Source organism: Scleropages formosus, chromosome 1 (assembly GCF_900964775.1).
Source record: "Scleropages formosus chromosome 1, fSclFor1.1, whole genome shotgun sequence".
Taxonomy (NCBI): Eukaryota; Metazoa; Chordata; class Actinopteri; order Osteoglossiformes; family Osteoglossidae; genus Scleropages; species Scleropages formosus.
Window position 1 is genome coordinate 18,707,907 of NC_041806.1, and position 23,662 is coordinate 18,731,568.

The 23,662-nt window shown below is 43.1% G+C and overlaps 1 protein-coding gene across 2 annotated transcripts in view; it reads right to left on the bottom strand.

Moving 5' to 3' along the window:
* Window positions 1–23,662, bottom strand: part of cep128 (centrosomal protein 128) — a 75,463-nt gene that overhangs the window by 12,423 nt on the left and 39,378 nt on the right. For both annotated transcript variants that reach the window (XM_018732284.1, XM_018732285.1), the window contains exons 16-18: window positions 15,475–15,651; window positions 14,239–14,298; window positions 5,231–5,423 (exon numbers count right to left, since the gene is read on the bottom strand). In XM_018732284.1, the coding sequence (XP_018587800.1) occupies window positions 5,231–5,423; window positions 14,239–14,298; window positions 15,475–15,651 (430 nt within the window). The remainder of the gene's footprint in view (window positions 1–5,230; window positions 5,424–14,238; window positions 14,299–15,474; window positions 15,652–23,662) is intronic.

Below are 23,662 nucleotides of genomic sequence, written 5' to 3' on the forward strand. Positions count from 1 at the left end.
CTAATAAAAAGGAAAGAAGTCTGACAGTGGCTTACTTAAGTTCACCATGGAAAGAAACTTTGTCCTTTCTCAAATTCATCATTTTTGTCTAACCTGCCCCTTGCTTTTTGCCCACTGGCTATTAAGTGAGGTGAAAATCAAATCACACACACACACATTTTCAGAACCGCTTGTCCCATACGGGGTTGCGGGGAGCCGGAGCCTAACCCGGCAACACAGGGCGTAAGGCTGGAGGGGACACACTCAGGATGGGATGCCAGTCCGCCGCAAGGCACCCCAAGCGGGACTCGAACCCCAGACCCACCAGAGAGCAGGACCCAGTCCAACCCACTGCGCCACTGCGCCACCGCGCCCCCCACTGACAGTAAACTACAGGGAACAAAACACAATTGTAGTTACCGCAATCACATAAGTCTCAGTTACTCAGTTGAAGGATTCATGGAACACTACAGCACAGCTACTTACTATATTTCATCCAATCAATTTAAAAAAGATGCAATTTGTTTTCAAAACACATTAACAGTCATAAAATATATTATGATGCTGTATGTGTAGCAAGCAATCAGGTCCTGTAGGCATCAGGGGGCAGATAAATTGATAGTCTTATGTGCCATAACCCGAGATTTGAACTTGAAAAAGGCAGCTACAGGTAGTGGGGGGTATTTGGGAAAGCTTGGGCAGGTCAAACACAACTCGTGCTATAACATTCTATAGCAGCGGGAGTTCTTTGATGGCAGAGGGCAGAGAGCAGAAGAGCAGAGCAGAAGCAGACAGGAGAGTGCTGTGGTAGCCCAGCTGGGATATCACCATGACCTGCACCAGAAGCTGTGTACAGGCTATTGTGAGATTAGGGTAGATCCTGCGGAGGCTATCCAGAACAGAGTACATCTGCAGCACCAAGTCAATAAAGAGTTCTCGATGTTGGTAGTGGACAGGCTGAGCTGTACATGGGGATCCAGGGCACAGAGGCACAGCAGAAAAGTTAAGGTCTAGCTGACAGGCAGGACTCAAACTATTTCAGTGCCCTTCCCATGGAGCCAAGCTGTCCGAGAGAAGAGAGCAGAAATCGGCAGCTGACAGTGTCAGAGGCTGGAGACAGGCTGATGAGCATGAGGAGCGAGGAAAGGGAAGAGCATCTGATACTGCAAGGAGGGGATTTTAGAGTAAAGTGAAAAAGTAGACAGCATATCAAATAAATCACCATGCTGTTAGCCAGGGTGCCAAAGAAAGAGGAAAAAAATCATGAATATAGTGGCATTGTACACCGTTAACTGACTGTATGCTTTCCAGGTAGGTGGGAGCTCTTCCCTTTTTTTAGTTTCTTTAGAGAGCCGAAGGCTGTGTCCATTCACTCCTTTTTGTGTATGTTATTTAGGTGAAACAATGAGTTACTGAAATGCGTTGCCAGTAATTGTGCCGGGTAATATTTAAAAACTACAAAAGGATTCAAGATGGACACACAGCTTGCAACACAAGTTCCAAATATCAGAAATAAACAACCCGTGCAAGAAAATGGGGGGAAAAAAAAAGAAGAAAAAAAAAAAAAAAACCCCTAAAGACAGAGCAAGTGGGTATCAAACCCACATGCTCCTGTACAGTTCCAGAGTACAAGAGACATATTCGCTGTGCCACCATGTCACTCATCTTAGAACAGGCCCACATTTGCAGTGAAGAAGTGAGCAAGATGAACTCAGAGAGAGAGAGGAGTTTAATGCTGAGGGTGGACTGATATTGGCAAAAATGTTTATGCAAGCAGTAATGTTTCATACAGAAAATAAGCGTACAAATGAGCATATAGACATATAGTAAACATGAAAGAACTAATAAAATGACCGAGCTCAGCTACACGCACTGAACTCAGCGGAGAAAATCAAATATATTCCACACATTCAGTATACTACAGTAAATCCATGTTCTTGGAGTGTACCCAATGTCTATATGGCCTGGTATAGGGGGCAAGAAAAAAACAAAAAAAAAAAACAAAAACTTTTGACTTCAGGGCAAAGACTCCTTTAAGCTCTCCCAGAGCCCAAATCCTTCTTACATGTTTAATTATTTAACATAAGAGCCACATACTTTGCACTGTGCTTACATGAAATGATTTCAAACAAAAATCTGACAGATTTTACATATTAGAGCTATGAAAATTATCTCTGATGTATGGATGAGCAACTCACTGTAATTAGTGTATCTAGCAGTGTAAGTCATCTTGGTGAATAAGGTGTGTGGGCTGATAACACTACATAGAGTTCACTGGAAGTTGCTTTGGAGAAAAGTGTCTGCTAAATAAATAAATGTAAATGTAAATACTGAAAAACAATAAGATGTAACGTAAGTTATTGACTGCTCTTAATTTGCGTCCCTCTTCTGTGTATAACTATTAGAGAGGGCAAGAAAATCCCATTCAACATTCAATCAAAGGAGGCTGATGTGCTCTGTGCTCATTTGTATTGAAATTGCCATTGATCCAGTTCATACAAAGATCAGGAATACTTAAATAGTCGTTTCACTCATTGCGAGATGAAAAGAGTGAGCCACTCACGGCTAACAATCGGGTCTGTGAGCAGCGGCCTGTGACTTGAAATTCTACCTTTACATAACCAACCGGCTCCTCCGGCTTAATACCAGTTTAATCAAATCTCAGGAGGAAGTTATTGAAGCAAGTCCCTTAATCCAAAGGCCCCTCATCCTAATAGAGGAAAGAAGAAAGTTCGAGGCCTCTGCCTATTGAGTGCCGCTAGTGCCGTGTGCAATGCTCGACTGCAGAAACAGACAGTTTGGAAGAGCAGCAAAAGATGGGAGCTGCATTCACCTGGAGAATTGTCCAAAGAGAGTAATGACAGGATCAAGTAGATTAACCCGTCTCGCCAAAATAAGAAGGTAGGTGGAGGCTGTCATGAAGACCCCTCAAAGAACCCTGAGCAGAGCGCCTTAACTCAATGCGCTTTGTCTTGCTGTAAAGTCTACTCCGAGAGAATGCAAAAGAGCCTGTTAATGCATTCCTTAGCCGAGCAAATAAGGAGGAGCAGCGGGGGGGAGAGGAAAGGAAAGGAAAGGGAAGGAGAGGAAAGGAAAGGAAAGGGTGTAAGGAGTTCACAGACAGGAACTTACTCATCTGTTTATGGATGAAAAATGTAAACCTTGCATTTTCTCAGCCTACTGATCCTGTCTTATAACCCCATTGTATTCTGTTAAGCAAAGAAAGGAAAAAAATGATGATCACTTAATAGCACTGGTGTTCACTTTACCACCCCAAATCAGCCATAGTGTGCACATGTGAAAGTGGTTGTCCTTCACTTGTTTCAACAGCACAGGCACACACTGTTTTGAGCCAGAGCCCTCAAGCACGACGACTGTTTTCGCTGTCACACACGCGTTCTCCTCCAGTCACAAAACAGTGCATTCACATCCTTTGTGACTGCTAGAGCTGCAGTATGTGCACACATGAGCCAAGCTGCAGCTCCAAAGGTACTTATTGGCACGGGCCACGCTGCTCACGGAGAGCCATTGAGCTTTTATGGATTCATAAGCTCTCTCTCTGTTGGTGGCTCAGCTGAACAGAGGAGCAACAGCAGCCACACTCTGCACTTTCCAATTTCAGTGCAACTACTTGGCCACACTGTGGTAGACATACTGCAATAGCAGAAGGCAGCACGTATGGGAGGGCTATGCACTTTAATGAGTAAAGAGCTACCACTGCACTGCTCATGGTGTGCGCCATCAAATTCATTTTAATAACTATGTGATACTGCGCTTGCCTCTGAACATCAAAGCTGAACGCTTTCAAAGACCATTTCTTTGCTGTAGGTAGGTAAATATAAGAGGCTTTTCACATACATATATATGCTATAATTAGAACTGCTGCCTTCAGATTTGAAAGGTTGCGGGTTCAAATCTCACCTCTGGCTGTAGTACCCTTGAGTATGGTACTTACCCTAAATTGCTCCAGTAAAGCTGTCCAGCTGTATAAATGGTTAAATAACCATTTAGAAAGAAAAAAAGGTTAACATTGTCAGTTGCTTTGAAGAAAAGTGTCAGCTAAATGAATGAATGTAAATGTATGCCAGGCTCCACCCTCATGACTGAGGGTTGGAGACCATTTGAGCACTTGATCCAACATCAATGTTGTGATTATGTGGTTCTATGGTGGTTTCACTGGCAGAGAAAAAACCAAAAGGAGCTAAACCCTCATCTGGAGAGAGTTTTGCAACTCTCAGGGGGAGCCTACGGGCAATGTTTGGTGTCACCAGTTCACCTAAACTGCAGTGGAAGAAGAAGCACCTGGAGGAAACCCACGCAAACACAGGGAGAATATGAAAGAAATCCATACTGACTAAGCAGGGACCGAAACTATGTTCTCTTGCACTGCAGAGGCGCTAGGAGGCAGCATCAGTATTCACAGTGCCCCAACCCCCCCCCCACATACACACGTGGGAGGAATTATTGACTGACTTAAAAGAATAAAAAAAAAGTCACTAATAACCCAAAACAGATTGAAAATGGTGGGAAAGTGATTGTTCTGAGGAATAGTTACTTAAGTGAGCATTTGTTTTAATGGAAATCAAGTTTAGGCTTCTTGGTTTCTGGCAATAAGTACCTCTTTAGGCTTATCTAGGGTTTCTGTCAGCTTTTCTTTTAGCAGCATCCTTTATTCTGCATTTCTATGAATTAGTGCACGAAACCAAATAAATAAATACATAAATCCACAGACAAGGCATCAAGTAGACACTCTGGCGGGACTGATGCTGACCCCTATCTGTCAATCATCAAATATTAACCAAAAAAAGGTTTATTGCTATTTTTGCATTTTGACAATATTACTGAAAAAGATTTATGCTCTTGCACAATTAGGCCAGGGGAATGTAATCTGCATTGAAAATATTTAGGCACATCATGCATGCTGAGCACCATACACTATTCAGTAGCATCACGATAACAGATTGTGTACAGTGTTCTTACACTGAAGCTAAGCTACATAACCACAGTCAGGGTAACAATGTACAGAAAAAACAGGAAGGAGTCTATATATAGTGATAGAAAGTGGGTGAGTTTATTAAATCCTCCTAGAGAATATAACCACAATGCAACCACTGACACAGTGAGAACGAACTGAGGACGCATAGCATTTATAAAGGAAAGATGGAGGCCAGGGGTCCCTGGTTGCATATAGATGAATATGCATCACGGAGGCCCTGTCCAAAGACAAGACAGTCCACTGCATCATGCCCACCTCTCTTCTCCCCGTGGATGTCCTCTAGTAGCTGTTCCTGCTGTGCGAGGCGCTCAAGGAGCAGTTTCTGCTCGCCATCCTTGCTCTTTCTCAGAACCTTCAGCTGTTCCCGCCCTTGCTGCAGGTGCTGCCGCAGTTTTTCCTCCCTGTTCCCACGCTCCTTCACCTCCTCGCAGAGCCACTGCAGCTTGGTCTGCAGCATACAATGCAGCAATACATTAGTGCAGATGCACATGGTCATATGCACCAAGAACTCTCCCATGTCTTCATCTCTGGATGGAGAGGCATACACAGGGATGAAAGTGGAGATAAATGAAAGAAGCAGAAAGTCACACCAGTGCTATAGAGTTATGGGGATATATCTCCCCCCAGAAAAATTTTGAAAGCCCTAAAATACAACCCGAGGCTATTTCAGGCACCTAAGTGTTTTTGGGGAAAATTTCTCCAAAACCATCCCCGTGACTGTTCAAATACACTGTTTGCATAGTTGAAATAGGTCATAGAAATGTACAGTATCTGGAACTGAAAACAAGATCATTACAATAATAATGTTACATATAACACATACAGCATATTGGGGACATTTCACTGAATGACATCTCAACAAGTACTCATTGAAAAAATCAAGAACAAACCATGTTAAGAAAAAAAAAAATTACTGGTCTGCTCATGCAGATGTACAAAAGCGAACATTGGGAGCCACTGTGTCGACATAAACTCACTACTGCTTGTGTATGTACAGTACTGTCTGCATTTGCTGCTTTCAAGTTTCCACTGAAATTTCTCGAAAGTTTCCTAAGAAAACTTCTACTTGATTGCTGAAGTGATACTTGTTGATTTTAAGTCAAAACTCTGTACAAAACAGTTTATTTGCCCATACAAAAGTATTTCAGGTCATTGTACATTTCCAGAAAAATAGAAAGGCTGTAGCAGTCTTTAGTTAGTTACATGTCATCGACTCAAGTTTGAGTCATGGTGACTTAATGAATTAAAAATCTAAAAAGAATTTGGTTTTGTGCTAGTTTGGCGAGCTCATCCAGTGTCAACGTACTGAGCCATCTCATTGTGGGTCTTCCTCTTTTCCTTGTTCCTTCAATCTTTCCGGTCATGACCTCTTTCTCTAATGATTGCTGTCTTCTAGTCGTGTGGCCAAAGTATGATAGGCGTAATTTCATTGACTAAGCTTCAGGTGACATGGTCGGCTTTATCTCGAGCACAATTAACTCGTTTGTTCTAGCTGCCCATGGAACACGCAAAATCCTTCTCCAGCACCAAAGTTTGAATGAATCTACTGTATCTTCTTCCTGTCATGTTTCCACATCACCCAACAACCACAGTTTACAACTGTGAATACAAGCACCTGAACAAGCTTAGTCTTGGTCTGGATTGTAGTCTATAGTTTTGAACACTTTATCAAGAGTTTTCATTGATGTTCTGCTTAGAGTAATCCTCCAAATAAATTTTTTGACTGCTTGTTGCTTTGTCATTTACATAAGAGCCCGGCAGGTTAAAGCTTTTTCACAACTTCTATTTCATCATCATCAAGCACAAAGGTGTCAATATTTTCCGTACTGATAATTTTCATCTTTTTGATGTTTAGTTCTAGACCCATATTACAGCTCTCGGTTTTCAACTTCATTAATAAATATTGCATGTCTTTGCCACTAGTGAACATCATACCATCAGCAAATTGCAAATTATGTTTCTGCCTTCAACGCTTACACTAACTCATTCTTCTGATAAGTTAGTTCCACGAAATATTGGTTCAACATACAAGCTGAAAAGGTAAAGTGACGATATGCAGCCCCGCCTCACTCCTTGTTTTATTTTAAACCAGTCCGTGTTACCACATTTGGTGCGTACTGCAGCTTCTTGCCCCTGACCCCAGCCCTACGCCTTGTGTTACCAGGTTAGGCTCCAGTTTGTCGCAACCCCGCTCGGGAAAAGCGGTTTCAGACTGTGTGTGTGTATGCAGCTTCTTCATTTTCATACAGATTTCTAATTAGCTGAATTATGTGCTTTGGTATTCACATCCGTGCCAGAGTTACCCACAGTTTGTCATAACAGTCACAGTCAAATGCCTTGCTGTAGTCAATGAAGCAGAGATAGACAAGCCTTTGATATTCCTTGGTCTTTCCCAATATCCATCTCACATTGGCAATAATGTCTCTTGTTCCTCGACCTCTTCTAAATCCTGCTTGAACTTCTGGCAATTCTCTCTATACGTACGATTGCAGTCGACACTAGATTATTTTCAGCAAAATTTTGCTGGCATGAGAGATGAGTGCAATCGGTCGGTAGTTCTCACAATCTTTAGCGTCTCCTTTTTTTGAGTATCAGGACAAAGACTGATTTTGTCCAATCCGCTGGCCACTTTTTTCCAGATCTTTAGCACTCTTTACTTTTCATTAATTTACACATATACATCTGTATATTTGGCAGTCACCACTCAGCCCTTACTTTTGCAACTTTCATCTTCTTTCTACCATCTCCTCCAAATGTTATTCTGTGAATAAGATGAGTCACAAGTAGTCAAGCTTTCTCCTGCTACAGATACTTTCATCTTATGAAATATCAATGCTGATTTTAATAGCTGTAGGTCATTGTAAAGGGTGAGAAAAAAGTTGAATCATATAAAAACAAGAACAACTAAATTTTTCTGCCCTTATCATGTACTACTGATGTCCAACTTTGTAGCCCTCTTGTCCACCGAAACAATTGGTTTAACTATCTCTGGTCTGGTTTTGACACTCCTGAACATGGGATGGATTCCATACGTAGACTGTTGCACCAGGCAAAGTGTAGTTCATCATTCTGGTCTTGACGATCTTGCAGTGTTTACTGCTGGCCACATGACTGTCCAATGCCTTCATGCCACAAAAAGTGTAACTGACTATCTTCGCAAAAGTTACAAAGAACTTTTCCTGGCACATCGATCTTGCAAATGCACTCACCCAGTCCATGCTTCTATCGTCATGTCCAATCTTGATTGTTACTACTCGATCTAACTAACCCCATCAGAATTTAACAGTCAAATTAATTTCTTTCACTTGCACATCATGTTTGCAATGTAAAATTCTTGTAGCCATTTTTGGCAGGAAGAGAATGACAAGCACCAACTCACTTATGGCTGCCATCGTTAGTCCGGGTTGCTACTGCTCTTATCGAACTAATCAATTACAGATCGTGGAATATTCAAGCACCTGGTTGTCTCGGATCTCACCATATAACAAACCGGTCTCTGTACAAGTAATATGTTTGTTTACCTGTTTGTCACTCGATTGTCATACGCAAGCATCTTAGATCTTTTCACATGCTTTTCCCAGTTTTGACTATCCATGCATATATATATCGATATCTTTGATTTCATCCTGGTTTGGGACATAAGGGCTCAACAAATTGTCGCCAACTCACTCTATCATTTGCAACATGTTGTGCCTCTCCCCATGTGAGATTAATTGCCTTTAGCTTTGATAATACAGTCCTTCTCCAAGTAGTTCTTGACCGTCCCTATTTTCTCTTTCCTGCTGGTGTCCATCTGAGGGCAACCTTTGGGGTAAGTTGCTGGTCCATTCTTAGTACGTGCCCAAGTCATCTTGCCTGCAGGTACTAGATCTCCTGAACCACGCTATTGCATTTGGTCTTCTCATGTAGTTCTTCATTAGATATCTTTACTGGCCAGAATATACCACAATTTCCTCCGAAGCAGTTATTTTGGAACGCCTCCAGTTTTTTCATGTCACTGTGGACCACTCTCCAACATTCAGAGCCATATAACAAAACAGACTTCACGTTGCTGTTATAAATTCTAACTTTAGTTTGTAAGCTGTATTGTTTGGACCTCCAGATGGGCCGAAGTATTGCAAAGGCATTTTGAGCTTTTCCAAGGCTTGCACTGATATCTTTGCTGCCATCCAACTTTTCAAGTGAGGCAGCATTTATTGTCACTGGTGTACTTATAATATTGTTAAGCATATTTTTCCCCCCCTCCCCAAATTTTTCCACGGATTTACACTGATCTGAAAAATGAGCCATGTGGTGGAGAAAAAACCGGAAATGTGCTAAAAAGCAGAAATTTTTATCCCTGCATACAAAGGATACATCATCTTACGAGGTAAGAGTATTTAACACAGAAATACACAGGTTCTTATAAAGGACTTCAATATAAACATGCGGGGGTTAACAAAATAACAGAAATACCTAGGAATATACTCATATTAATGAACTAATAAGCAGTAGAGCTATGCTTTGCCTTCAGAACAACTTCACTCTATCTTGGAATGTTGTCATTCAAGTCCTGAACTATGTAGCAGGATATTGCACCATTCTTCAAAAACAAGCCTCTAGATTTTAGGAGGGACAAGGGAGGGGGGGGAATCTACATTGCACTCAGAATTCCTGAATTTTTGATACATGGTCAAAAACCTGATGATTGAAGAGGCCACAGAAGGCCTTTGACTTCATCTTAGTGTTTATGGAGCATTAGTATCCTTGAAAATGGGACCTTTATAAGAAAACAATGTTTGCAGCATTGGGTGCACCCAGTCCTATAAGATTTAAGTCTCATATTCCTTAGCCATTGTGTACCACAATGAAAAGCCCTTTTACTTTTTTCCATTCTTCCGGGAGTCTAGATTTTGTGCTGCTTATACCAGGTTATGTATCTTGCCTTGGCCTTGGATGCAAGTGATTTTTGAATGGAAGCCCTACCATGAATTTTCAGCTTTGTGAGGCTTGTGGCGTACAGTTTGGGTCATCAACCTAATATAAATCACCTTTCCAGCTGCATATCTAATTGTGATTGTTATTTAAAACGTATGTTTTCATGAGCTGTTTCTATTATTTTATCCACCCACTGTACATATGTAAACATTTTCAATTTATTTTTAATTGCATTCTCTTCAAGTACCTAATTTAGAAATATCAATGTCAGTCAGAAAAATATGTCAGTAAAAGAAAAACATAGGAATGTTGAACTGACAATTGTACTAGTGTCTGTATTTACAGCCTGTGTGCGCTGTAGATGTTGCACATGTTGATGGGATGAACCTGTCAACAACCTAGACTGAACAGGAGTCTGAAGTTGTTAAAACAACTAAACAACTTACAACCACTGCAAAGCAGGGTCTAAAATGCTGTCTTAAATATATGTTTACTAACTAATAAAGTCAATTTGGTAAATAATTCAAGTTATAAGTCCAACCTCCACTTTCTGGATCAGTAACTCCAATATAATTCCGGTAATAGAAGCTAGTCCAGACAAATATTTCCAGAAATCTTATCATTCTGAGCTTCAGAGCTTATGTCTAAACTTAACATAATTATATTGCATATCTGCCATCCAACTGGATTGTATTCCTCTTTCCATGCTGACTTTAGTAACTTTCTAGCCAATCTAGTGTCATGCAAGACAAAGTAATCTTGATGGGTCATTTTAATTGTCATACAGATGTGGAATGTGATGTTCTCAAAAGTTTTGTCTCCTTCAAAATATTTGTCTGGTTTTCACCTTGGTCATGGTACTGAAACAGCTCTAACCAGTGCTGTTAATATTCTTGACTTGTGTGATTCTAATCATACCTCAGTTGTTATGTTGCTTGACTTGGGTGTTGCATTCGATCCAGTTGACTACAGAATCTTAGTCAGTACACTTGAATCCCTAGTTGAAGTAACAGACACTGTTCTTAAGTGCCTCTGTTCCTACTTATCTACACCGATTGTGCTGAAATCTGATGACTGAGTCCTTTTAATCTCATGCAACGCTGAATATGGTGTTGAGTATGGGTTTGTTATAGTTTTCACTCTATTTACTACCATTGTGTGAAATCGTTCAAAACCACAATGCGAGTTTTCACATATGCTGATGAAGCTCAGTTATATGTTTCTTTTTTCACCTAATGATCCATTTCAGGTTGTGACTTTACCAACATAAATCTGTTGAAAAGCAATATTTTTCTCTTTCAATGCTACTAAAACTGAAGTATTTGTGATGGGTGATGGCACTGCAACTCATACCCTAATCACATCTGTGTTTACCACTCACAAATTGAATTTAAAGTATACAGAATGTGTTAAAGATCTGGGCATTTCAGTGGACATAAACCTGCAATTTGTATCTCACATCGCTGCAATGACTAGGTGGCGCTTCTTTTACTTGATAAATACAGGCTTCGCTCCAATTAAGAACTGTCTTCATCCAAAAGTTTGTTGTAACAGCTCTTGCTTTTAGAGTCCCACTTTTTGAACTACAGAATGAGAAGTTTGTACAAAATTTATCCAAAGACTTTCCAAAGAAACATGTAAAAGTTGTGCGACGAGCTACTAAAGTGGAAGTGTGCAGTACTGTTGTTGGCGCTATGTTCATTGCTGTCTATTGGATGTAATGAAAATAACTTGTTTCTGAAACTTACTGACTAGAAACATACCCACTACTAACTTCATTAAATGTTTGACAATCATGAAATGATTCATATGACTGAATCCAGATCTATCCATCTGTTGGTGTGTTAGCAATGTGAGTGCATTATGGGATATGTAGTGAATACCGGAGGAGTGACTATTGACCATACCGGGTGTGTTATTTACCTTTAATCATTTAGATGATGATTTTATCCAAATATGCATATAATGTTAAGGCACCTACAACTATTTAGTCATTTATACAGCTGGATAATTTTACTGGAGCAATTAAGGGAAAGTACCTTGCTCAAGGGTACTACAACCATAGGTGACATTCAGACTGGTGACCATGAGATCCAAAGGTAGTAGCTCTATTCACTATGCTAATACTATCCTTTAATTGTGGAGGTGATGTCAGCAGCAGCTGAATTTTTTTTTTGGTTCACAGAAACAACCAACAGCTCTTTAACCCTCTCCAGGCAGCTGTTGCAAATTAACATCAGCTAGTACATATTTTTTGCTACTGATAGTATTAATTGGGCCCTGAGAGGGTTAACAGAATCAGAGATATTTATCAGCAGGAAAAGCTTAACTGATGGCTTTTCAGATATACAGTTTATTTTTGACAACAGTGCACAGTTGTTCACAATAAACCCAATGTGTTCAGCAGTCTCTGCTTGGTTTATTGCTTACCATGCAGTGAACTGATCAGTACCTTATGAAGAGAAAGCACAGTCGGTTAGACATAAAACTGCCCTGGGTGTTCTCATCACGGTCTAGAAGCGGAACATTATATGGATGCCATAATTTCTTAGATGTTGAACAGTGTTTTAGTAAAAACTGGGGAGATGGGTTTGGCGTTTGGGATAGGCTGAGAAAGCATTATTCGTTGTCCCATTTAAAATAATGAGAAATGGGCTCCTGGCATCCTAAAATTAGAGATGTGTAACATTTTCTGGAACTAATTAGTTTGGGATTTCAAGGGATGCCTGTCTAGCTAAACTAAGATGAGTTTCATGTAGGCAAGATACTGAGAAGCTGCTTCATGCCTTTGTTTTGAGTAGGTTGGACTATTACAATGCTCCATTACCAGGCTGTCCAGAGAAGAGTGTATATCTAGGTGACAGCTGATAGAAAATGCTACTGCTAGAACTGGCACAAAAACTAGGAAGTAAAAGCATATAACACCAGTTCTTCAGTTTGAGCATTGGCTTCTGGTGAGAACATTAGAGTACATCATAAAATCTTACTATAATCTTACTCTTGACATATGCAGCAGTAAATGGCAGTGCTCTAGTTTACCTTAAGAGAGATTATTAATTTTTATGTTCCAGAACGTTGTTCACAGTCATCGGATGCAAGTCACCTTAAAGTACCTGCGATTACTGCGTTTTCAGTACAAGGACATGCTTCTTGTTACAGAGCACTGAACCTTTGGAATAGTCTGCCGGATGTTGTCAGGGACACTCATTCAGTCTCATCCAGGTTAAAGACCTCATCTTTTGCCTTAGCATATTTAACACAAGTGATGCTTGTCCCTTTCTGCTGCTACTCCGCATCTCGTATTTTATAGTAAAATTCTTTCGGCTATTTATGTCGTCAGTTCCAAAGCCCCTCCTGTTTTGTTTCCTCAGTCCCGTTGAAAGGTATTGATTCCCCAATCTGATGGGACCTGACAAGACTGGCTGTGACACCAGCACTCCATGATGACAGGGGCTGATGACTGTATGCCATGAGGGACTAGATCAGCATACCTGCTCCTGGACATCCATTTATTAGCTCTAGTGACTACAGGAATGCCATAACAGCAGTATAGTCTTGCACTGTTTGCTATCTGCACTCTTCTTCTAGCTAGAATGCCCAGGATGCTTTGGCAGCCACTAATACTTGGACTCCCAGACATCTATTTTACTTCCTTGCCTATTGATTGGGAGTGTTTTGTTTCAGTTTACAATAAAGCTCAAAGTCAATAAAAATATTTACGTAAAAAATACTTTTTTCTTTACTGTTCTAGCAGTATGTGAGATGGATAATGAACCGAACCATAAGTAGGTACAGCTGACTTTGAGACATTTTTTGAAAAATCTTCGACAGACAGACTTCCAGTCTAAATTGTGTTCATGAGCTGAGAAGCCAGTGTATGTAATTCTGCATATAGTTTCCACAAATGCAAGAGTTACTGTTAAGAGTTTGAGAGTCAAGGACTAGACCCTATTATTTTTTCATAAAGCAATTAACATTTGCAAAATCAAATATTGTAACAGCTGTATCTTATTTCACCCTTTTCCATTAGATAAAGGTTAACGCAGTGTTTTTTCTTTTAATTCTTTAATTATAAATTGGTAAATACTAAGCAACACGTACTCAGCTACAATGCAGTCAAACGCACGCACCTGAACCTGAACTACATGTCTTTGGACTGTGGGAGGAAACCAGAGCACCCAAAGGAAACACACGCAAACACAGGGAGAACATGCAGACTCCACACAGACTGAGCAGGAATCAATTTCACGTTTAATTCTAAGTTTAAGTCCTTGATTAAATGGTCTGGCAGAGATCTCCTTCAGCAGAAGCTAACGAGTGTTTTTAGAGCAACACAGGTCCCTTACCTTAATCTCAGCGAGCCAGCGGTTGGGGTCCTTGTGAATCCCAGGAGTTAGGGCAACCACCTAAGGACAACATTACCCAACCATCACTCATGTATCATCTTCCTGTGATTTCCGTATTACATCAGCATTTATTTGGTTTCACATAGTAATTACAAGCTGTGAAATTGCAAAGCAAGATGTACCTGGCAATACAATTCTTGTTGTAAGCATTTCATGCACATTTTTCTATGAAGCCTTCCTATAAAAATTTGTATAAATCTGAGTACTGATGGAAATGTTAATTGAAAAATAATTCATAACAATGAAGCCTGCTTCTATGAAATATTCATGTGGTCCCAATGGTGATGTGGTCTGAATTCACTATGAAAAAGAAAGTGGGTGCAGCACAAATAGGACAACTGCATCCATCCGTCGTTCTGAAGTTGCTCTCAACAGATCACTGAAATTACACATGAAAGACTTAACAACATAGCAGTACACTTCCAATAGGTGGAAGACACAATCTCCAAATTGGTTTATTTGACACACCCATTGTTCAAAGTGACCGGAAACGGGCTTGTGCAAACAAACTAAGAAGCTTGGTAACAAGCAGAGAGGGTAAAATAAAAGGCACAGCTTTCACTGTAAAAGTACATGGGTAAAGCTCAGCTTGCTGCTCTGTACCCTCCCCCCACATACACACACAGTAAACATTCCTGAAGCAGACAATTGAGTGTGTAGTGCTACAACTCCCACATGTGCAGTGTGCCTGTCTACACCAAAAATGTTGCACAAGGTGGTACAAATTGCCTATCAGAGCTGAGCATTTCCACATGCGGCAGGTGGCTGGCGACACATGAAACGTCCTGCCCACGTTAGCTGTCGCAGAAATGTGCTGACGCTCCCCCGACATTCCTGCTGTCAGCATAAGTAACAGCAATGTAGAGGTGTCACACCATAGTAGCACACTGTCTGTGCTTCTAAGTACCTTAAGAAGAAAGTGTCGGCACCAAGGGGGAGGACCAAGCACGCCTCTTTGGTGACACACTGCATCTGTTACCGATCGAAGTACGCTGGTACCGGTCTAAATGAGACTGCTTTCCTCTCGACTCTTTTCAACTCAAAAAAGTGGACGGGGCAGGACTTTACAAGAGACAATCAGTGCCAAATACTCCCCAGCCACCGAGTACACAAGCACTGCACTTTTTGTGCATGAAGTGACTATGAGGCGGCGAGAGGAGAGCACAGAGGGCCTACTTTGAACTTGTCGTTCGAGTCACCAGAGAGCAAGCGACACAGAGTGTTGATTTCTGCTCCCGCGCTGCCCAGGACGGACTGTCGCTCTGCCTCCAGGCGGCCGACCTGCTCCCGTAGCTCCGTGACAACGTCGTCCATAGCGCGAAGGTAGCCGTCACCACGGGCAACTACTTTTGCCTGGAAAAGAAGGGAACATGCTGACAGTTTGGGAGAAGGACAGAAGGCATTTGCTGCTGCCACCTAAGAAGAGGCGCGAGGTTCTCCGTTGCGATGTTTTCTACCTGTGGGGACAGATGAAAGTGCTCAGTTCCGACACTGTAATGCAACTACTCAAATGGGCAGGAGGCCCCAACAAGATCGATAGCCGAGCCACAGAATGGTGACCAGAGCAGCTTCTGGGAATGAAGCCAATCACATTGTGATGAGCAGTTCCTGCTCTGCTGATCATGTGCTGAAGACATGGGGGCAAGAAGCAGGCAAAGGAAATAAAATATTGATAGATGTTTACATCAGCACCCACACAACTACCTAGAAAAACAATGCAGACTTGTGATTTCTAACAAGTATTGTTCTTAACTTTATATTGTGGTCACATTTTTTTTATATATATATATATATATATATATATATATATATTCTTTTTTTTTTTTTTTTCTCAACACGTGACAGTTAATCCAAAACCAACTTTTTTTTTTTTTTTTAAATTTACTCTGCATGTTAATGGTATGGAGAGTAAGACATGCCATTTGAATGTTGCAAACCTGCAAATATTTATTATAAATATTTATAATATATATTTATAACAAATATTTATCATCAGTAACAATTACATAAATATACAAACATTACAATACTTATAAAAGAACTGCATTAAAAGACTCATCTGTGCTGGACAGTTTGAGCATGTTCTTTTAACATTTACTAGAGTAGAAACAAACTAGTTTCATATTTTGCTTAGGTGACAGATCTTTGTAGCGGCAGCAGATAGACAGACAGTGGTTAGAAGTGCTGCCTTTGGACTCAAAGAAGCCAAGGCCGAATCCCAAGCCTTGTTGCAGTACCGAGGAGCCAGGAATTTAACCTGAACTGTAACAGTAAAAATTATCTAGCAGAAAAATTTGGTAAATCAGTTTTAGCAGTTTAACACTGTAAGTCACTTTGGCAAAAAGCGAGAAAGAATTAAATTTAAATGATCAACAGAACACATATAAACACTGGCAAAGAAGAGTCACTGAGGAGACATTTGCAGAACAGCTGGAATGAGGACTGAAGTTCACAGGTCCATGTAGACTAATAACCCTTAAGATTTGTACAAGTCCAACTTATAAGACCCTATACTGTATAAGCCTGACTCTTGGGTTTCGTATGAAGGAGTTTGTTCCAGCTACACCAGCTGTCAGCATTGAATTTCCACGATGGAGTATAGAACAGTTTGACACATTGCAATAATGAGGGTATATTTTTATCCTTTGTCTGCAAAGAAAAGCTACTATTTATGGGAACTGATCACAGCAAATGAAAAGGTCTGATGGGCTCTACTTACAGCCATCTGGTGTTTCCATACGCACGCTCATCCTAATTTTGCTGTGGATTTACATTCTTTTGTATTTTTTTTATAGTCCACATAAACTTTATTTTCAATGGAAGAAGAGCTGCCAAAGAAGAGTGAATGACTTGCTTCATGAAAAAACTATTTAATCTCCTGAAACTATGACACGACAATCCCCACTGACTAAAAGAAAAAAACATCATACATTGTAAAGAAACGAGATTACACATGGGAGGAGGATTTTTTTTTTTTGGTTCTGTAAAGATGTAGAAATGTCAGAGAAATAAAGAAAAAGAATACTGCTACTTCCCTTTCTTGGGTAAACTGATCACCACTTGCAGCCTTCAAACATACCGTATGTTCATCAGAGAGAAAATGCTACATTTGCCAGTAAATAAATAATGCAACCAATTGATTTCCCATGGCAGCACAAGAGGTAATTTCCCAAATCCCTTATCAAAGTCCCCATGTAATACAGATCAAATTCACTGGCACACACCTATAGCACTATAGCTGGCTGCCATTCATTCAGCTGACGCTTTTCTCCAAAGCGACTTACAGTGTCAGTCTTCCTACAGTTATTTCTCCATGTATACAGCTGGTATATTTTACTGGAGAAATTAAGTACCTTGCTCAAGGGTACTCCCAAGATGTGCTGTTCAGGTGGATTGGTGACTCTAAGTCACCCCTAGTGTGTGAGTGGCAGAGAGAGTGTGTTCCACTAATGTATGGATGAGTGACCCATTGTAAGTAGTGTATCTAGCAGTGTAAGTCACCTTGCTGAATAAGGTATGTGGGCTGATAACGTTACATAGAGTTCACTGGAAGCCGCTTTGGAGAAAAGTGTCAAATTAAATAATGTGACATACTACAGCTGGAGGGGAGATTTGAACCTGCAACCTTCAGGTCTAACGACAGCAGCTGTAACCACTATGCTACAAGCTAACGCACACTGGCTGAAACCACTTGTCCCAACCGGGGTTGCGGCAAATCGGAGCCCAACCCAGCAACACCGGGCATAAGGCTGGAGGCGGACGGGACACACCCAAGACAGGACGCCAGTCTGTCACAAGGCACCCCAAGCAGGACTTGAATCCCAGACCCCCCCAGAGGGCAGGACCTGGCCAAGCCTGCTGCGCCACTGCACCCCCCATACAGCTATAATAATTTTAACATATACTGTATGCCTCATTAATTTTAGCCATTTCAAGATACATTAAAATAAAAAGTCAAAGTGACAATTAAAAATCTCTCCACAAATTTATATTGAATGCTGAGCGCTGACTGCCATCACACCTAAGCACATTTTAACACGACTCATCTTGTTACTAATAAGACACTCAGAAACATCAGACATGAAAAAACTGAATTAACTCAGTCCCACATTACTATTCTTTTTGTGCATTTTATTGCCAACTTACATTAACAGGTACATTTATTCATTTAGCAGACACTTTTCTCCAAAGCAACGTACATCTCCTCCTCCGTGAACCGCCACCTTACCGTGGTGGAGGGGTTTGAGTGCCTGAATGAGTCCAGGAGCTATGTTGTCTGGGGCTATATGCCCCTGGTAGGGTCTCCCATGGCAGACAGGTCCTGGATGACAGACGAGACAAAGCGCGGTTCAAAAACCCCTTATGAAGGAAAAATCAAGGCTTTCGTTTACCCCGCCCGGTATGGGGTCACCGGGGCACCACCCTGGAGCCAGGCCTGGGGGGGGAGGCTCGCATGCGAGCGCCTGGTGGCCAGGTCTATGCCCACAGGGCCTGGCCGGGCTCAGCCCGAAGCCATGACGTGGAGCCGCTCTTCGGTGGGCTCACCACCTGCCGGAGAAACCGTAAGGGGCCGGTGCATTGTGATTTGGGCGGTGGTCGGGGCCGAGTGCCCGGCCGACCCAAACCTCGGGCGCCAACTCTGGTTTTTGGGACTTGGAATGTCACCTCACTGGCGGGGAAGGAGCCTGAGCTGGTGCGGGAAGTTGAGAGATACCGTCTAGATATAGTCGGGCTCACTTCCACTCACAGCTTGGGTTCTGGAACCACTCTCCTCGATCGAGGGTGGACTCTCCACTATTCTGGCGTTGCCCAAGGTGAGAGGCGGCGGGCTGGTGTGGGCTTATTAATAGCCCCCCAGTTCAGCTGCCATGTGTTGGAGTCTACCCCGGTGAATGAGAGGGTCGTCTCCCTACGCCTTCGGGTCAGGGAACGGTCTCTCACTGTCGTTTGTGCTTATGCGCCTAGCGGCAGTGTAGAGTACCTGGCTTTTTTAAAGTCCCTGGGGGGCGTGCTGGAAAGCGCTCCCACTGGGGACTCTGTCGTTCTACTGGGGGACTTCAACGCCCACGTGGGCAGCGACAGTGATACCTGGAGGAGCGTGATTGGGAGGAACGGCCTCCCTGATCTGAACCCGAGCGGTGAGTTGTTATTGGATTTCTGTGCTAGTCGCGGTTTATCCATAACGAACACCATGTTCATGCATAAGGGTGTCCATCAGTGCACTTGGCACCAGGACACCCTAGGTCGGAGGTCGATGATCGACTTTGCAGTCGTTTCTTCTGACCTTCGGCCATATGTCTTGGACACTCGGGTGAAGAGAGGGGCTGAGCTGTCAACTGATCACCACCTGGTGGTGAGTTGGATTCGATGGCGGGGGAAAAAGCTGGACAGACCTGGCAGGCCCAAACGCATAGTGAGGGTCTGTTGGGAACGTTTGGCGGAGGCCCCTGTCAGAGAGGTCTTCAACTCCCACCTCCGACAGAGCTTCAACCAGGTCCCGAGGGAGGTGGGGGACATTGAGTCTGAATGGACTATGTTCCGCGCCTCCATTGTCGGGGCGGCGGTTCGGAGCTGCGGCCATAAGGTCTCCGGCGCCTGTCGCGGCGGCAATCCCCGAACACGGTGGTGGACACTGGAAGTAAGGGATGCCGTCAAGCTGAAAAAGGAGTTCTATTGGGCCTGGCTGGCTCATGGGACTCCTGAAGCAGCTGACAGGTACCGACGGGCCAAACGGAGCGCGGCTCTGGCAGTCGCCGCGGCAAAAACTCGGGCTTGGGAGGAGTTCGGTGAGGCCATGGAGGAAGACTTTCGGTCGGCCTCAAAGAGATTCTGGCAAACCGTCCGGCGACTCAGAGGGGGGAAGCGGTGTTCCACGAACACTGTTTACAGTGGAAGTGGTGCGCTGCTGACCTCAGCTGAGGATGTTCTCGGGCGGTGGAAGGAGTACTTTGAGGATCTCCTCAATCCCTCCGACACGCCTTCCGTAGAGGAAGCTGAGGCTGGGGACTTGGAGGGGGACTCGTCCATTACCCTGGCTGAAGTTGCTGAGGTAGTCAAAAAACTCCTCGGTGGCAAGGCTCCGGGGGTGGATGAGATCCGCCCCGAGTTTCTCAAGTCTCTGGATGTTGTGGGGCTGTCTTGGCTGACACGCCTCTGCAGCATCGCGTGGAGTTCGGGAACGGCGCCTCTGGACTGGCAGACCGGGGTGGTGGTCCCTCTTTTTAAGAAGGGGGACCGGAGATTGTGTTCCAACTACAGGGGGATCACACTCCTTAGCCTCCCTGGGAAAGTCTATGCCAGGGTACTGGAAAGGAGAATCCGACCGATAGTCGAACCTCGGATTCAGGAGGAGCAATGCGGTTTTCGCCCTGGCCGTGGAACACTGGACCAGCTCTATACCCTCACTAGGGTGCTGGAGGGTTCGTGGGAGTTTGCCCAACCAGTCCATATGTGTTTTGTGGACCTGGAGAAGGCGTTCGACCGTGTCCCTCGTGGCATCCTGTGGGGGGTACTTCGGGATTATGGGGTTCGGGGCTCGTTGCTACGGGCTGTTCGTTCCCTGTATAACCGGAGCAGGAGCTTGGTTCGCATTGCCGGCAGTAAGTCAGACCTGTTCCCGGTGCATGTTGGACTCCGCCAGGGCTGCCCTTTGTCACCGATTCTGTTCATTATCTTTATGGACAGAATTTCTAGGCGCAGTCAGGGAACGGAGGGTGTCTGTTTTGGTGGCCGCGAGATCTCGTCTCTGCTTTTTGCGGACGATGTGGTCCTGTTGGCTTCATCAAGTCAAGACTTGCAGCGTGCACTGGGGAGGTTTGCAGCCGAGTGCGAAGCGGCGGGGATGAGAATCAGCACCTCCAAATCCAAGGCCATGGTTCTCAGTCGGAAAAAGGTGGATTGCCCCCTCCGGGTTAGGGGGGAGTTGCTCCCTCAAGTGGAGGAGTTTAAGTATCTCGGGGTCTTGTTCACGAGTGAGGGAAAAATGGAGCGGCAGGTTGACAGACGGATCGGTGCGGCGTCCGCAGTAATGCGGTCATTGTACCGGTCTGTTGTGGTGAAGAGGGAGCTGAGTCGTAAGGCGAAGCTCTCAATTTACCGGTCGATCTACGTTCCTACCCTCACCTATGGTCATGAACTCTGGATCATGACCGAAAGAATGAGATCGCGGATATAAGCGGCAGAAATGAGTTTCCTCCGCAGAGTGGCTGGGCGCACCCTTAGGGATAGGGTGAGGAGCTCGGTCACCCGGGAGGAGCTCGGAGTAGAGCTGCTGCTCCTCCGCATCGAGAGGAGCCAGTTGAGGTGGCTCGGGCATCTGTTCCGGATGCCTCCTGGACGCCTCCCTGGGGAGGTGTTCCGGGCTTGTCCCACTGGGAGGAGGCCCCGGGGCAGACCCAGGACATGTTGGAGAGACAATGTCTCCCGGCTGGCCTGGGAACGCCTTGGGGTTCCCCCAGAGGAACTGGAGGAGGTGTGCGGGGAGAGGGAAGTCTGGAGGACTCTGCTCGGACTGCTGCCCCCGCGACCCGGCCCCGGATAAAAGCGGAGGAAGATGGATGGATGGAACGTACATCTCATAGAAAATAAAATGTGTGCATTATATTAGCAGAAAAAGAAACACAGATACAGACACGTGATTGTTAAGTACAATTAGTTTGTTTCTTTCCACCATATGAACCAAAGTACATCACACGAGTAGCTGCATAAAACTTTATCTGAATATCGATGATTCCTTTCTGGTTATATACAGAAATCTGTATACATATGAATGAAATTACGCCTATCATACTTTGGCCATATGTTGAGAAGAGAACGATCATTAGAGAAGGACGTCATGACCGGAAAGGCTGAAGGAACAAAGATAAGAAGACGCGCATTGAGATGGCTCGATACGTTGACAACAACAATGAGGATGACAGTGGAAGAGCTCGCCAAACTAGCACAAAACCGATTTCTTTTTAGATCTTTAACTCATCAAGTCACCATGACTGGAACCCAAGTCGATGGCACTTAACACGGTCCCTAATTTATAATGGCTTGACTTTACGATGGTGAGCTGGAGACAGACATTCAGTAGAAACCGTACTTCAAATTTTTGTTTTTTTTTTTTCCTTGGCAAGCGATTATGCGATGCAATACTCTCTCGGGATGCTGGGCAGTAGCAGCAATCCACATCTCCCAGTCTGCCACGTGGCTGTGTATTGTGTATCCATAATGTCACAGATAACTTCCCAGCATGAAGGCAGCAAAACCTGTTATAGCCATCGCACGTATGCTAGGCTATGATATTCGGTAGGTTAGGTGTATTAAATGCATTTTCGACTTACGATATTTTCGACTTACGATGGGTTTCACGAAACGTAACCCCATCGTAAATCGGGTCCACCTGTGTGTGTGTGTGTGTGTGTATATATATGTAAAACATATATATAACATTTACGTTACATTACAGAAGTAGTTGCATGAAGGTTTATTCATTGGTTAACAGGGCATGATCTCAAAGGTACAGTGCATGAACATTTACACATTAAATGAATAATAGATGGTCGAAGTGAGTACGGCAGGACATTACGCAGGACACTGAAACGCAGGTATTTCACTATTCTGTTTTTTTTTTTTTTTTTTTTTAAATAGATGCCCAGATAAGCCTTTTCACAGCCGCTGCTCATGTATTGTATGTAAATGTTTGTGTACCTTTTCAAAAAAAAATAAAAAATTGTAGGAACGCGATCAGGATTTGTCTATCCTGAGTTTTGTGCACCTACTTGTGCAATGAACATCGGTGTATAAAGTGGAAAGAAACAAACTAGGTTTACTTAAGAATCACATCTGCAACTATGTTTCTCTTTCTCCTAATGTAATGAACTAATTGTATTTTCTCTGAGATGTACGTTGCTTTGGAGAAAAGCATCTGCTAAATGAATAAATTTAAATGTAAATGCAAATGTAATAAGTAAGCGAATACCATCCAATGGACTGGCAATACATCCGGGGTGTACCCAGCCTAGTCTAGTGCACTGTGTTTCCTGGATAGGCTCTGGACTGCAAGGACCCTACCTTAGGATAAGTGGTTATCGACCGTGAGTTAATGTGTAGGTACACTAGTGGAGAGAATAAAATTAAAAATGATAAAATACCCTTAAAATTTTTGTTCAGTTATCCCAAGAGGCACCCATTCGAGTTATGAGAATTTGCCCTCACAAGGAATTTTATTTATTACCCTGATTTCCATATAGGAAACAATTCTTCACATTTATACCACTTCTGTTTCCAGAGTCCATTTGTTTAACTTAAATCCACAGATGACAGCTGACAGCGAGGAGATATTAGTGTTGGATATTCCTCAAATTCATGAGGGGACTGA